Source organism: Blennius ocellaris (assembly GCF_963422515.1).
Source record: "Blennius ocellaris genome assembly, chromosome: 16".
Classification (NCBI taxonomy): Eukaryota; Metazoa; Chordata; class Actinopteri; order Blenniiformes; family Blenniidae; genus Blennius; species Blennius ocellaris.
This window is the reverse complement of record NC_137665.1, coordinates 7,214,203-7,226,820: the sequence shown is the minus strand read 5'-3', so window position 1 is coordinate 7,226,820 and position 12,618 is coordinate 7,214,203. Positions and strand designations below refer to the sequence as shown.

Genomic DNA, 12,618 nt, shown 5'->3' with positions numbered 1-12,618 from the left:
TGGGTTAGCCAGACAACCAACCAGTTCACGGATCACGTGCAATTCGGATCCGGTTACGAGTCAGGAATTCTGTTTCATACCCAGGTATGACTTTGCCCCCAGAAGAAAAACAGACACACAGACATGCAAATTCCATAATTTCTTTGGCCACCAGAATGTTCAACCCGAGGATCATATTCAATGAATGTGGTAACTTTTTCAACCACATCCTGTATTCTGGTTCTTACGTGCTTCATCAATGGCAACTGTGCGTTTGCCAGCATGCATTGTATGTATACATTTCCCTAGTCTTCTTCAATTGATTCTAAAGATACATCATTATAAATCACCTGAAAATGAATGCATGCAGATTAATATTTCATCATTCATTATTCCAATAATTGCCTCATTAATTCTCAAATGGCAGCACTGAACAGTAAAGACTGTCTAACTAATAATGAAGCCAATAATGTAACAGGTTTGACCATTTTAGTTGTAATAAAGCCAATAATGCAATACATTGCTAATAGTGTAACAGGATGTCTAAGCCCTTAACATAATAACATTTAAGCAATAATTGAATAAATTATTGCACAAAGGACAAGCATTTAAAAATACATAATTAGAAAATACAGCTAATATAGTAACCATTCGTAAAAAGGGTAGCATTTCTTGGAAATAAAAGCATTTTTTTGCAGGTTTTGTGCAGTTTGTTCATAACACTATGGACAGTATAAGTATATGTTTATAAAAGAAGTATATGTTTGTAAAATATATATATATATATTACTTCATTATGACATGTTATTGGCTTTATTATTTACAAAATGGTCAAAATGATTGCATCACTTGCGGTTATTACATTATTGGTTGCTACCAATATGCATCACAAAAGAGCAACTGACAAATTACCTGTGACGAGCTGCAACAGGTGTAGAGCTGAGCCTGTCCTTGAGCAGCTCCATAGCCAAACTGTCATCAGTGGAGCCACCCAGCTCCCCCGACACCCAGTCAGGCAGATCTCTCCTCCGGTGCTCCGAAGGGCGAGCGTTCAGTGGCTCATCAAAGTAGATCGACTTCAAAAATAAATAAAAATTTAAGGAGACATGGATTAAGTCGTTGTTTTATCCACTTTGTTACAATGATAACATTTGTAACACACGTGAAAACAGTGATGTAGTAACTTTTATGATTTCTTAAAGCACTTATTCTTACCATGTAGGTAGGGAGTGTCTGAAGGCTTCCGGGCTCAGGTTTATTGGTGAAAGGCCTCTCCAGAACTCCTCTTTTGAGCATGTGCAGGAGCAAACGCGCATACAAGTTGCGATTCTTCCGACCCATTAGGCTTGAACCACAAGCAGCCGGGTCACACAGCTTCTTTATCCATACGGCACACTGTTGGCGCTCTGGGAACATGAGAAGAAGAAGAAAATACACAGTTTCTCCGACGCATGAGAGAAATGGGTTACTAATAAAACAAAATTAAAGTGCAAAAATACCCTAATGACTTAAAATCATAGCTTAAAAAAAGCATCAACACCAATAAAAGCATGTGAAGTGAACTGAAGAAATCAGAATGTTATTTAAACATTAAAACAGAAGTCATCAAACTTGAGAAGCACAATTTACAAGTAAAGCAGATGAGTTGCAATCCCACCTGTCTTGTTTGGGTGTTTGAGGACATATGGTTTCATATCCAGTAGTAAATAATCTAACTCAGAGTCCAGCCTCTCCCACGAGGCCTCATCTCTGCTCATGGTTACCTAAAAGCAAGGAAAGTAAACATTATTCATTTAGCACAGTTCAGCAACACATATATTTATAAACCACGCAGAATAACAATACAAATTTATAGAAAAAAGAAAAATGAATCCACTCAATTCTGTCATTGTTACTGACGACATACATAACTTAATAGAAGTCAAATGAGATATAAGCTGTGCATATGCTCTCCAGCAGGTAAGCACGTTTCGTTTCACGTGGAGCATGCAATCACAATGAAACACAAGCCCAAGCATCGTGCATGATGCCAAGGTATCCAATATACGCGATAAATCAATAGTGCATGAATGAAGTATTGTGTCGCTGCATTAGCCGACATGCTGCAGGCTAGCAGAGCTAAACCGAAGCGCTCCAGCGAGCGATCGAGACAACATGCTGCCACTCTGGACATTCCGCTAATCAGCCACTTCTAAAATAAAGCATAACCTGTCAGAGAATGTAACATGGCGAGCGATCAGCGACTTACATGAAGCAGTGATTTCGCCGCTCAAAGTGGTTCAAAACTTTAGCGTCCTCCGCTATACGCCACTTCCGGTTTCCGTAAAGACGCAGCGTCACGTCGTTGCCATGGTAATTGATCTCGAGTTCTCCGTATTCCCACGAGCGATGATGATTAATGCACATTGTGGAATGTCCGAGATTTAAAACCAAATTAAACACTACGTTATTTTTAGCCTGTTTTAATGTCTAGTTTTTGCCAACTATTCATTAAATCAATCAAGGCAGTATGACTTGAAATATCATTGTTTGGTCGAAATTATGGTATGATAAACGCTTGCTCTTGGTTGTGTCTGTAAAACGTGTTATTTCTTGTTTTTCTTGTTTTACTTTTAAAAGAGTCCAGGTGTGTGTGAAGTGTTCATACTGACTAAACAATTATGTTGCAATTGCATGGGAAACATACTTTGTCTCAGGAGAGAATTGTGTGCTTCAGGTTAATAGAGGTACATTATAATCTTTACACCAAATGAAAAAAAAAAAAAGGATTTCTACATGAAAGGGACACATTTTCCCAAACATTTAAATGACTACTCAGAAATAATACTCAAATCAGGCCTGAAATCTGCTTGTAATATGGACTGAAACCTGAATTATAATGTTTACACCAGTAAAATATAAAATTAAAAAATCAGTCAGACAGCTGCAGCTCATCCAGAGTCCCGACAAACACAAACAGGGTGGAGCACATTTCACCTGAGCTTACATGTCTACACTTGCTGCCCGTGTGTCAAAGTTTCTGCTTCGAAATCTTACTTATTGTCTATAAAGGTGTGAATAGTTGCAGATTTACTTGTAGAGTATGAAACAACTCTGAGGTCACAGGAAAAGGTTTACTAAGTGTTTTTCTCCTGTGGAACAAACCTCCTGAACATCTGTGGACTGCTGGTACACTATAATTTGCCCAGACCTTCCATTAAACAATATATTTTTCTTATTTTATTATCTTTATCTTAGCAGTTTATTTATTCTCCTTTTGTAATTTATTTATTTGAATGTATGTCCTTTATATTTTTGTAAGTAAAAGTGAATTGCCTTTGTCTGAATGGAATGTATAACACTCGAATAGCAATGTGTGACTAAACCATTTTTTTTATTATTATTATATTTGGTTGTGGGGGCCAATTGGTGTTTTTTCGCCGTGTTCAAACTGAGAATGGGCTAGTTAAAATTAAAAGGTTGATCCACAGCAGAATCGTCACAAGGATGCCTGCAGTGTAATAAATAAACCATACGATGGCGCACTAATGCCTTTATTGAGGGACTATGGTAGTTGATGGAGTCGCATGTGAGCTTCAAAAGTGCCTCGTTTGTTTTGCCACTTATAGTGGTTGTGGGTTATTTGGTCAAGTTTTCTGCCTTATTGTCGTGACATGTAGTTGAAAACAAAATTCAATACATTTTGTAGGTCTGATAACAAATTGGTTGACATTACATTTTAGCCCACAAGAAGATAAACTGTCAAAACTAAAGAGATGATTGCACATTGGACGAATAATTAAAAGAAAGACATGAGGTTATTGTTTTGTTTGTTTTGTTTTTTTTAATGCAAACCGGAGATCCCCGGAGACTGAATCGATGTCGCACTTCCAGATGAGGCGATGTCCACTGAATGTGAAAAGAAATATTCCTACGGTCTTTGAAGGCACCATCCACCGACGTCACTTTGAACGAAAAAGTCGCGCTCAGCTGTGGACGGAGCAGAAGGAGGCGTGCAGTCCATCCAGAGGAGTCCTCATCACTGCTACAAAGGAAAACAACAAAGTCACTGGGACAATAAAAGTTGTGGATCTGTAGTTTTTGTTTTCATCCCCACCCCATTATGGCTGACCATCATCTTTTACATTATAATGACTCGGCTGGGGTTGGGAACAGATTCGCCCGCAAAGGTGCTTTGCGGCAGAAAAATGTGCATGAAGTGAAAAACCACAAATTTACTGCCAGGTTTTTCAAGCAACCGACGTTCTGCAGCCACTGTACAGACTTCATATGGTAAGTTGCACTGACATTTCTGATTAGAAATACCTAAAGTTTTTTTATTTCAGCAGGAGGATTTGCATAGATTGCTTTTTTGCAATGCATTTGAGTAATTCGGTTTGTGACTAGTAAATTAAAATATATATTTTTTTAGACATTCACGTTTACTTATGCATTTTATATAACAGTTTTTAAACAAGCGCATCAGTGCACTCAGGCCAGTTTAACAAAAAAAATCCCTAATTTTGTTTCAAATTCAAATCAGTCACTTAATCCATTATAATGAATGCTCCGCTTGGTGTAACATGTTTTTTGATTGAGTAATACTTCTGTTTTGTTGCAGGGGATTTGGGAAACAAGGATTTCAATGCCAAGGTAAAACACCTTTATGTGGGATGTTTGCGGAGTAATAACTTGATGTCAAAGTTTCCCCATTTGACACTAGGTCGTGTTCAATACATGTCCTTCACTGCTCAAAGCTTTCACAAAGAAACCTGCCTTGTTAAGTTATGCAACGCACTGTCAACTGATAGATTTGCTGTATATGGTGAAGCATAGACTGTAAATCACTCTTAAAAACAAGAGCTTGCACACCAGCATCAGTTTGAAAAAGTTTAATTTTCTTCTGGAGGAAACACCAGCCTGTAATCAAAAAAGTAGAAATTTAATGATTCAAATTTCAAAACAGGCATTCAACATTTACAAATAGACATGAACTCTAATCCAATTTAATTATTAAAGTATAAAAATATACCTTACACCTCCAGCGCTGCTGCTTGTTCTTGTGCAGGCTCTGTGAAACCTCTCATGCCCCTTTCATCTCTTCAAGGTCTCAGGCACTTCAGCGATAATGTTGCGAGTAGATGGTATTTTTCTGATGATATCTGCCTCTTTGGTAGTAGTTGCTTGATTGAGCAATATTAATAGGCCTGAGCCTATAGTTTGCTGATTGTCTTTGAGGTGGGATTGGCTGGTTGGCTCTTTTGGTAAACTTGAAGTTTTTGACACCAAAGTATGGGTTTTGTAGATGTTTCTCCATTTCACTGAACTTGAGGTTCAGGAGACGATAGAGGCTGGAAATAGATGGAAATCCTCTCCAAAATGGATTGACATCCCAGGCTTTTCTGTAATTTCTAAAGGAGAGTTTGCTTGGAGTGTGATAGGCAGTTGAAGGTCTTCTCCTGTGATCAACATGGCTGAAGCCATTTACACCCTCATACATTTGGGGAGGTTCACTGCTCTCAGAGTGATATTTGAATGTTTCCTTAAAGACGAGACGTGAGCCATTGAACTCATTTGCGTTTGCACCAGAACTGACGTTTATGTTCTGGTGCTGGGATCCATAGCCTGTATTGGCCATCCCATATCCACCGCCAAAGGTTTTAGGATGCCAAATCCAAAAAGTGGATGTCACACGAGGAGAGGAAGTGGCAGGCAGTGGATTCACAATTTGACTTGCTGAATGAGTATTACTGAAAGAACGTGGGGAGATTAGCATTCCACCCTTATTAATCTCATCAAGTGTAGATGTTTGGAGATGGTTTCCCTGCTCAGGCTTTGATGGAATGTCAAACTTTGACTTCAGGCCAAAAGGAGACGTCACTCGTTTGTCAGCTTTTTGTGCGTCCCATGATCTAGATGCACTATTTCCAGGTTTCTGTCCATTATGAGCACTTGGCCTACTGGGATGGTTTCGTTGAGATAAATCCAGCAGAGGGAAAACCGTATGTTTACTGTAATTTTCATACACGTGGCCAGCTGGCTGGGTCATCAAAGAATGCCATTTTATATTGTCGAAAATTGAAGGGATAAAAACTTCATTTTCTAATGCATCCAGTAGTTTATTCGACTTATCCATCACTGGATAGCCATACCCTGCCAATAGGACAACAAGGATTAATCAAATACAGACATAAAGCCCAATTTAGTTCCAAAAAATACAAAAAAAATCATTACCTGTTATCGCTGGTGAACCATCACTGGTACCGAAGAGCAAAGAAATTAAGCAAAGCCAGGGAATCCTTAAAAAAAAGGCAATAAAAACACTTCTGATTTAGCTTTTCTATCAAGATGTACTTGAAACAATTCAGATATATGAGACGTACCACAAAAGGAGCCCACAAGACATAGCTGATTCCCGAGAAGCAGCACCTTGCCCTCCTCAGATGTTGTAACTTAATCCAGGCAGATAATGTCTGGGATTTAAAGTAAACTCCATCCTGTTTTACACACTCAACAATGTGTCCTATATGAGCATTCCTGTTTCCTAACTCAGGCCTCCATCAGCAGCTGCTCCCAAAGCAATTAGTGGTCAAGTTGTTGTCAGGTGCAGTGGCGAGATGACGCCACCCACTGACTCGCTGGGAAGCTCATTCTAGTGAAGGTGCCCTGTGAGTTTGTGCTAAATCATTTCCTTCTCTAGATTTTCTTCAAAGAAAAAACTTCTGCACGCTCAGCTTTTGCACATAAATTAATGAGTCGAAGTGTCACCGCTTTTTGCAACTTCACCCGCAAAAAAAAATGAAAGTAATTGTTTCAGATCTGAACTTTAACAACCATATTAAGACAATAACAAAATCATTTTATTACCGTCTGAAAAATATTGCAAGAATTAAAGGATTCCTTTGCAAACAAGGTTCAGAGACGCTTGTTCATGCATTTATTTTTAATAGGTTGGATTATTGTAACAGTGTGTTCACAGGTCTCAGTAATAAAATCAGTTAGACAGTTTGCAGCTCTTTCAGAGAGCTAAATACATGTCAGATTTATTTGTAGGATATGAAGTGTCCAGACCCCTGAGGTCCTCAGGAGGTTGGTGTTCCCAGAGTCCGAAGGAACAAAGTGACGCAGCTTGTAACTTCCTCTGCTCCTCATGTCCAGAAGAAACTTCCTGAACACCTGCTGACACACACTTCTTTTAAATCAGGCCTCAAGACGCTATCATGTGCACAAGCTTTCGAATAAACAATAGATTTTTAAAAACTATTTCATTACCTTTATCTTAATAAATGTTTCACTTTATTTAATCTCATGTTTATGCTCTTTTAATCCCCTTGTATTAATGCATTTCAAAATCTTAATCGTTTAAGATTAAGAATCTTAATCACTTTATTTTAATGTATATTTTTATTCTTTTGTAAAGTACTGGAAATTGCCTTGTGTCTGAATGGTGCTGTGATATAGATAACTTTATCTTGCCTCGCTGAAAGTGAATTCCCCATGGGGACGAATAATTATCTATCTATCTATCTATCTATCTATCTATCTATCTATCTATCTATCTGTCTAATCAGGATGCATCGTATTAAAGTCCATGTGGCCAAGGTATTTAATCTTGTTGCAAAGGAAATGATGAGTGGAGAGGAAGATGAACTCAGAAAGAGGAAAGGTAAATGGTAGTCACAGAGATCACATAAATATGACATCCACACCTTCTCCTACTAGCAGATGTAATTCTGCAGGGTCATGTTATTGAATAATAGTGCAGTGAGAAGATCTATGACTCCAGTTATCCATCTGCCCGAATCGCTACTGCTGTTGATCCCACGTCCTTTTGTTTTTTGTGTTCCTTAATAGAAGCTCTGGCTGGATCTTAAAAGTCACAGTTCCTATTTTTAGGAGATGAAAGCATGACATACTACGGTGCGCTCCTGCTCACAGTATGCTGTGCTTGCATATACTGATTATACTGCACACATTGTTTCTCTAATTTCTTTGATCCTCTATGAATTTATATCTGCAGTGAGATGAAGCTGTCAACCTGCTATACTGTTTGTCATGTAAGCACAAATGGATCCTGGAAGCACACTGACGGATACATGGTCTTTGATGTAGTGCGATCGTGTTCCCGTGGATTATGCATTGGAGATGCTGAGAAACATCTCGTAAAAATATGCTCGATGTACTTTCCTCCGTCAAAAATCCATACAAGGAATTAATATTGGCTTTTGCAATGTCGATGGGTAACTTGATTGTAGTTTTAAATACAATTCTATACACTTATCACCAAGAACGTAAGTGAAATGTTGTGAAGCACACAGTGAAATTCTGAACCACTATTAAAACTCCCTGTCTGAGGTATGAATACTCACGATACTGCTGTTGCAACACAGTCTGTGGTTCCGGTGTTGGATCAGTGCTGCTTTAAGGTGTCCGTGTGTGAATCACTGTTCATGGCCAAAATATTTGCTTTGTGAGAGCTGTGAAAAAGGTGACGGAAAGCAGAGTTCCTGTGATCTTTCATCTTTATCCGTTTCGCAGCTTGGCTGATAACACTTTATGGTTTCTCAGACGTGGGCAGATTACGGGCTGCGTCGGGTTTCCCTGCTATGTGTTAAGACGCAAGATAGCAGGCGTGATTTTATTCTCCTGTGATTACCTTCCTGTGCAACGGTGAGTAGTGAAGTGCCATCAAAGCAGGGTTATGGCAGAGGAAACATCCTTATTACTAGATGCATTTGAGTGGGTGAAGGTCCTTTTCAGTGTTGTGACTGCTCCACTTTTTTTTTTTTTTTTAAATCAATAAATGTAACCAAGAAAAAGTAATCTTGTACTTGGTTTGTGTTGCATGGCGTATTTCGCCAAATAATGTACATCACAGAGAATTCAAGCACCTATTTCTTTGGCACCCTTCAATAAATAACTTTAATAATTGTGGATTGTTAATCATTCAGATTCACTGCTTATCTCACAATAGGAACTCTTACAAGATGTGATGTGTCCTATAAATTTCACTATGTAATTTGCTGCATCGCTTACTAGAAGTGTTGGCTTCCCTCAGCCGTCTCTGACGTGGTGGGCTGTGGCAAAACAGCCGTGGTGTTACATCCTGTCATATGGACATGCTGAGTTATATGCTACACACTCATACAATATACAGTCAGTGAAGACATCACCACCCCTCACAGTATTTTTTTTTTTTTTACTCTTATCAACGTCACTCTTAATTTTATCAAGACATAAATAGATGAAATGCATATGCAATGTGTGTGTTGTAAGGTTTTAAACATGAAGTTGTTGAACCATTAGTGTTTTCTCACTTGATATTATTCAACAGCAGCAAAGAAATATGGATTGGTATAATCGGAATATTTGCTATAAGTGACATGAGAGTACACACGTGTCCTGGGATGGTTTACATTAAGCTGTGTCTGTAAAACCTGTGTGATTTCTTGTTTATCTTGCTCTCTGTTTTAAATTGTTCTGTGCTCAGGAGTTTGTCCCCTACTAATGCTGACTAAACATGCCCATTACTAATGCATGGAAAACATGCTTTGTCTCTGCAGACAAAGAGCGGCTCTTGTTGTGCTTCAGGTTAATTGAGGTCATATATAATCTTTACACCAAATGGTGAAAGAGGGATCCCTGCATGAAAGACACGGATTTGGCCAAACCTTAAACCGACTATTATTTGGCAATACAAATTCAGTACATAACAGTTTCAGTAGCAAGAGTCTTTTTGTTAATATTGAATTAAAACAGGCTAAATAAATCCTGCTCCACGCACATATGGCAGGCACTTATAGCTCAGTATGACAGAAAATTAAGTTCAGCTTTACTTCAGCCTTTAAGTTAAGAGTTTAATGACACTCAAACAGCAATATGTGACAAAAGCATTTGCACCAGGTCAAATTCAGCTCTTACTTTGCGCATAATCAGGTTCATACGATCCTCAGATCATGTCACTGAAACCAGTGATGTGAGTGGGTGTGTTTCCTCATCGGATTTGCCACCATGCTGGATACCCCCCACACACACCCACACCCCTTACCCCCACACCCCCTACCCCAACCCTTTGGCCTCCCAGTCCTCCCCAGCCTTTGAAGTTGAGCGTCTGTGGAAATGATTGTGCCATCTGGAGAGTCGAGAAGCCATCGCTGGGAGGAGAACGCCGCGTCTGGACACAAGAAGAGCGAGAGATGGAGGGACAGGCAGTTGGAAGTAGAACAAGAAGGGGAAGATGGCATTGAAAAGAGAATGAAGAGGCTAAGGTGGAGGCAAAAGATAAGGCCCAAAGTGTAAGACTGAATGAACACAACTCCATGGAAGAGTGAGCGATGTAGACAACAAAAAGATCTTTTAAACCTTTTAGTTTCTTGCTGCAGAGTTTTGATAAAGATAAAGTAAAATGATGCATCACATTTTCCTGCTTGGTAATACTTGAGAATTGTGGTCCAGATAATGAAAAGCTTCTACGGGTGAAGTTAAATATTGAAAATGTAAAAAAAAAAAAAAAAAAGAGGAGTTGCACACACTGCGACAGTGATAAGTCGTGAGTATTTTTTGGATTTAAGCAGCAGAAGTTGTCAAAGATTTGCTCCCATGGGATCAGAATTCCAAGTATGAAATCCAAAGACTTTGACTTCATATTTTTGTATTGAAACTTGAAGCTTTTGTACTATTTATATCACTCATTCACATTCACACTGTCCTAGAGTTGACTCTGGTTATAGTTCCAATGTACTTGTGAATGATGTAGCACAAGAAAGTATTGCATATTGTTTTAAGTTGCAATGTTGTGATCAAAACAACTTTTACAAGGAATTCATATCATCATAAATGAGAAATTCCAACTAAATAATGACAACACAATGTCCTTATTTCGGTAAATAAATTGCTACAACCATGGTTTTTTGGAAGGAGCTAAAAGAAAAATACTTAACATTTCCCATATTACAGTTGTTTGCACTTTGTTTATAGGATAGTTTGCTCACTGTGCCAAATCACTCAGTGTTGTGTGTGGCTCTTTGCTTCCATGTCGACATCTCCAAAACCACAGCTAGCTGACTTTTTGTACCATTTGAAATTTACATTTGCATACCAACTGCTGCCAATGTGCCCACTCTGATATCCAATAGTGACTATTTACTTATTGTAATGATTAAATGCTATATCGTGTGCACAGATGAGGGTGTTGGGTGTCAATTGCTCCTCCACCCTGCGAGACGTTTGTTGCCTCTGTGGGCGGTCGTGCGTGTGCCAGTAAGCACGATGAGGGCTGATGACACGTCTCCAATGTGACCATCACTGAGCCCTGGTAGCAGCGTAGGTGCAGAGCCAATCACTTTCTGTGCTCAGATTGAAGCAATGGGCCTTATTAACCAATCACTGAGCAGGGATGAGGGGGCGTTGGAACACTAGAGCAGGAGCTGAGCAACTCCTGATGGGAAGCCCCAAATAATAAACAAGTTACGCAAGCTTAGACGCAGTACTGCTTCTCTCAAGTGTTGAGATCAGGAGGGTCCCCCTTCCCCACTCGGCGCTGATGTCCTGGATATGTTAATCCATTCAATCTTCCTTTGGTTATTGTAGAAAACTGATCTAAGTCGTGTTACTCTGATTTCTATTTTTTTTTCCTTTTCATAAGTTAATTTTCTGCTCAGTTGAGTCTCATGTTCTTCCTGCTGTTAATTTTTTTTCCCCACCACTTTTGTAGGCGATAGTAAAAGTAAGGGAATCCATGCTTATTTCATTGTTTGCAAGTATCAAAATATATAAGCTTCACACATTTCCTAGATCATTAAAAAGAAATGAAGGCAAAAAAAAAAAATTTAAGCAAAAGTTCTGTTACAGCTAGCGATATATAAACCACCTGGAAATCCACCAAAATTAAAAGCAAAAAAAATCTTTAATGTTTTTCCAAATTACATGCAGTGCAGTAAAGGCAAAACATCTGAGAGATTTCACTTTAAATGTCTGATCCAACTACAGATTTTTTGACTGACTTAAAAATCGTGGCGCTCTCTTCAAGTTCACCTCAAAACATATTTCAAACACCGTCTTCAAAGTGATCAAGGCTTTGCACAGGACGAAAAAGAAATCTGCTAGGGACTAATTAAAATCGTCAATGAGGAGAAAACACTCACACATTCTTCAACACATCAACGATTTAAAATCATCTCCCAGCTCTGTGGTACAAATTACACCAAGAGTGGAAGCTTCGCTGGCCAGGATTATCACTGGCAACCTGGTATCTGATTCACGCGGACAAGGTTTTACTATGTTGAGTATTTGGTCTTTGTTTTGCCCCCTCCCTTCTTCATATTCTCCAAGTCTGTCACTATTTCCTTTCCCGTCACTCCGCACATGACTACTATGGCAACTAAGTGGCCCTTTTCAATTTTGTTATCATGGTAACAGCTCTTCTGGGCAGTGTAGATGTCTTTCATGTTATCAGATTGCATTCACGCTTGGTGATTACAGCTCCCCTGGTCTTGTTCAGTCTTGAGTACTGTATATTCAACTGATTAGAGCAATGACATAGTGGAGCTTTTCATATAATGGCCAGTGTTGTGTTAGTTTCAATTGTAAATACTTGGTTCTACTTATGGCTGCAAGATTTATGATTTTTGAAATATAGCTTATATTGTCTGTACAGTAAAG

At 38.8% G+C, this 12,618-nt stretch overlaps 2 protein-coding genes across 3 annotated transcripts in view; one reads left to right on the top strand and one right to left on the bottom strand.

Annotated features, from left to right (window-relative positions):
- cep112 (centrosomal protein 112) overlaps positions 1-2,278 on the bottom strand; it is a gene marked incomplete at its 3' end in the record, with an annotated part of 92,855 nt that extends 90,577 nt beyond the window's left edge. Inside the window, exons 1-4 of the mRNA XM_080511911.1 lie at positions 2,228-2,278; positions 1,637-1,742; positions 1,195-1,385; positions 892-1,055 (exon numbers count right to left, since the gene is read on the bottom strand). Coding sequence (XP_080368037.1) covers positions 892-1,055; positions 1,195-1,385; positions 1,637-1,736 — 455 coding nt within the window. The 5' untranslated portion in view covers positions 1,737-1,742; positions 2,228-2,278. The remainder of the gene's footprint in view (positions 1-891; positions 1,056-1,194; positions 1,386-1,636; positions 1,743-2,227) is intronic.
- Positions 2,279-4,081: 1,803 nt separating this feature from the next.
- prkcab (protein kinase C, alpha, b) overlaps positions 4,082-12,618 on the top strand; it is a gene marked incomplete at both ends in the record, with an annotated part of 98,788 nt that continues 90,251 nt past the window's right edge. For both annotated transcript variants that reach the window (XM_080511567.1, XM_080511566.1), the window contains 2 exons: positions 4,082-4,251; positions 4,580-4,611. In XM_080511567.1, the coding sequence (XP_080367693.1) occupies positions 4,082-4,251; positions 4,580-4,611 (202 nt within the window). The remainder of the gene's footprint in view (positions 4,252-4,579; positions 4,612-12,618) is intronic.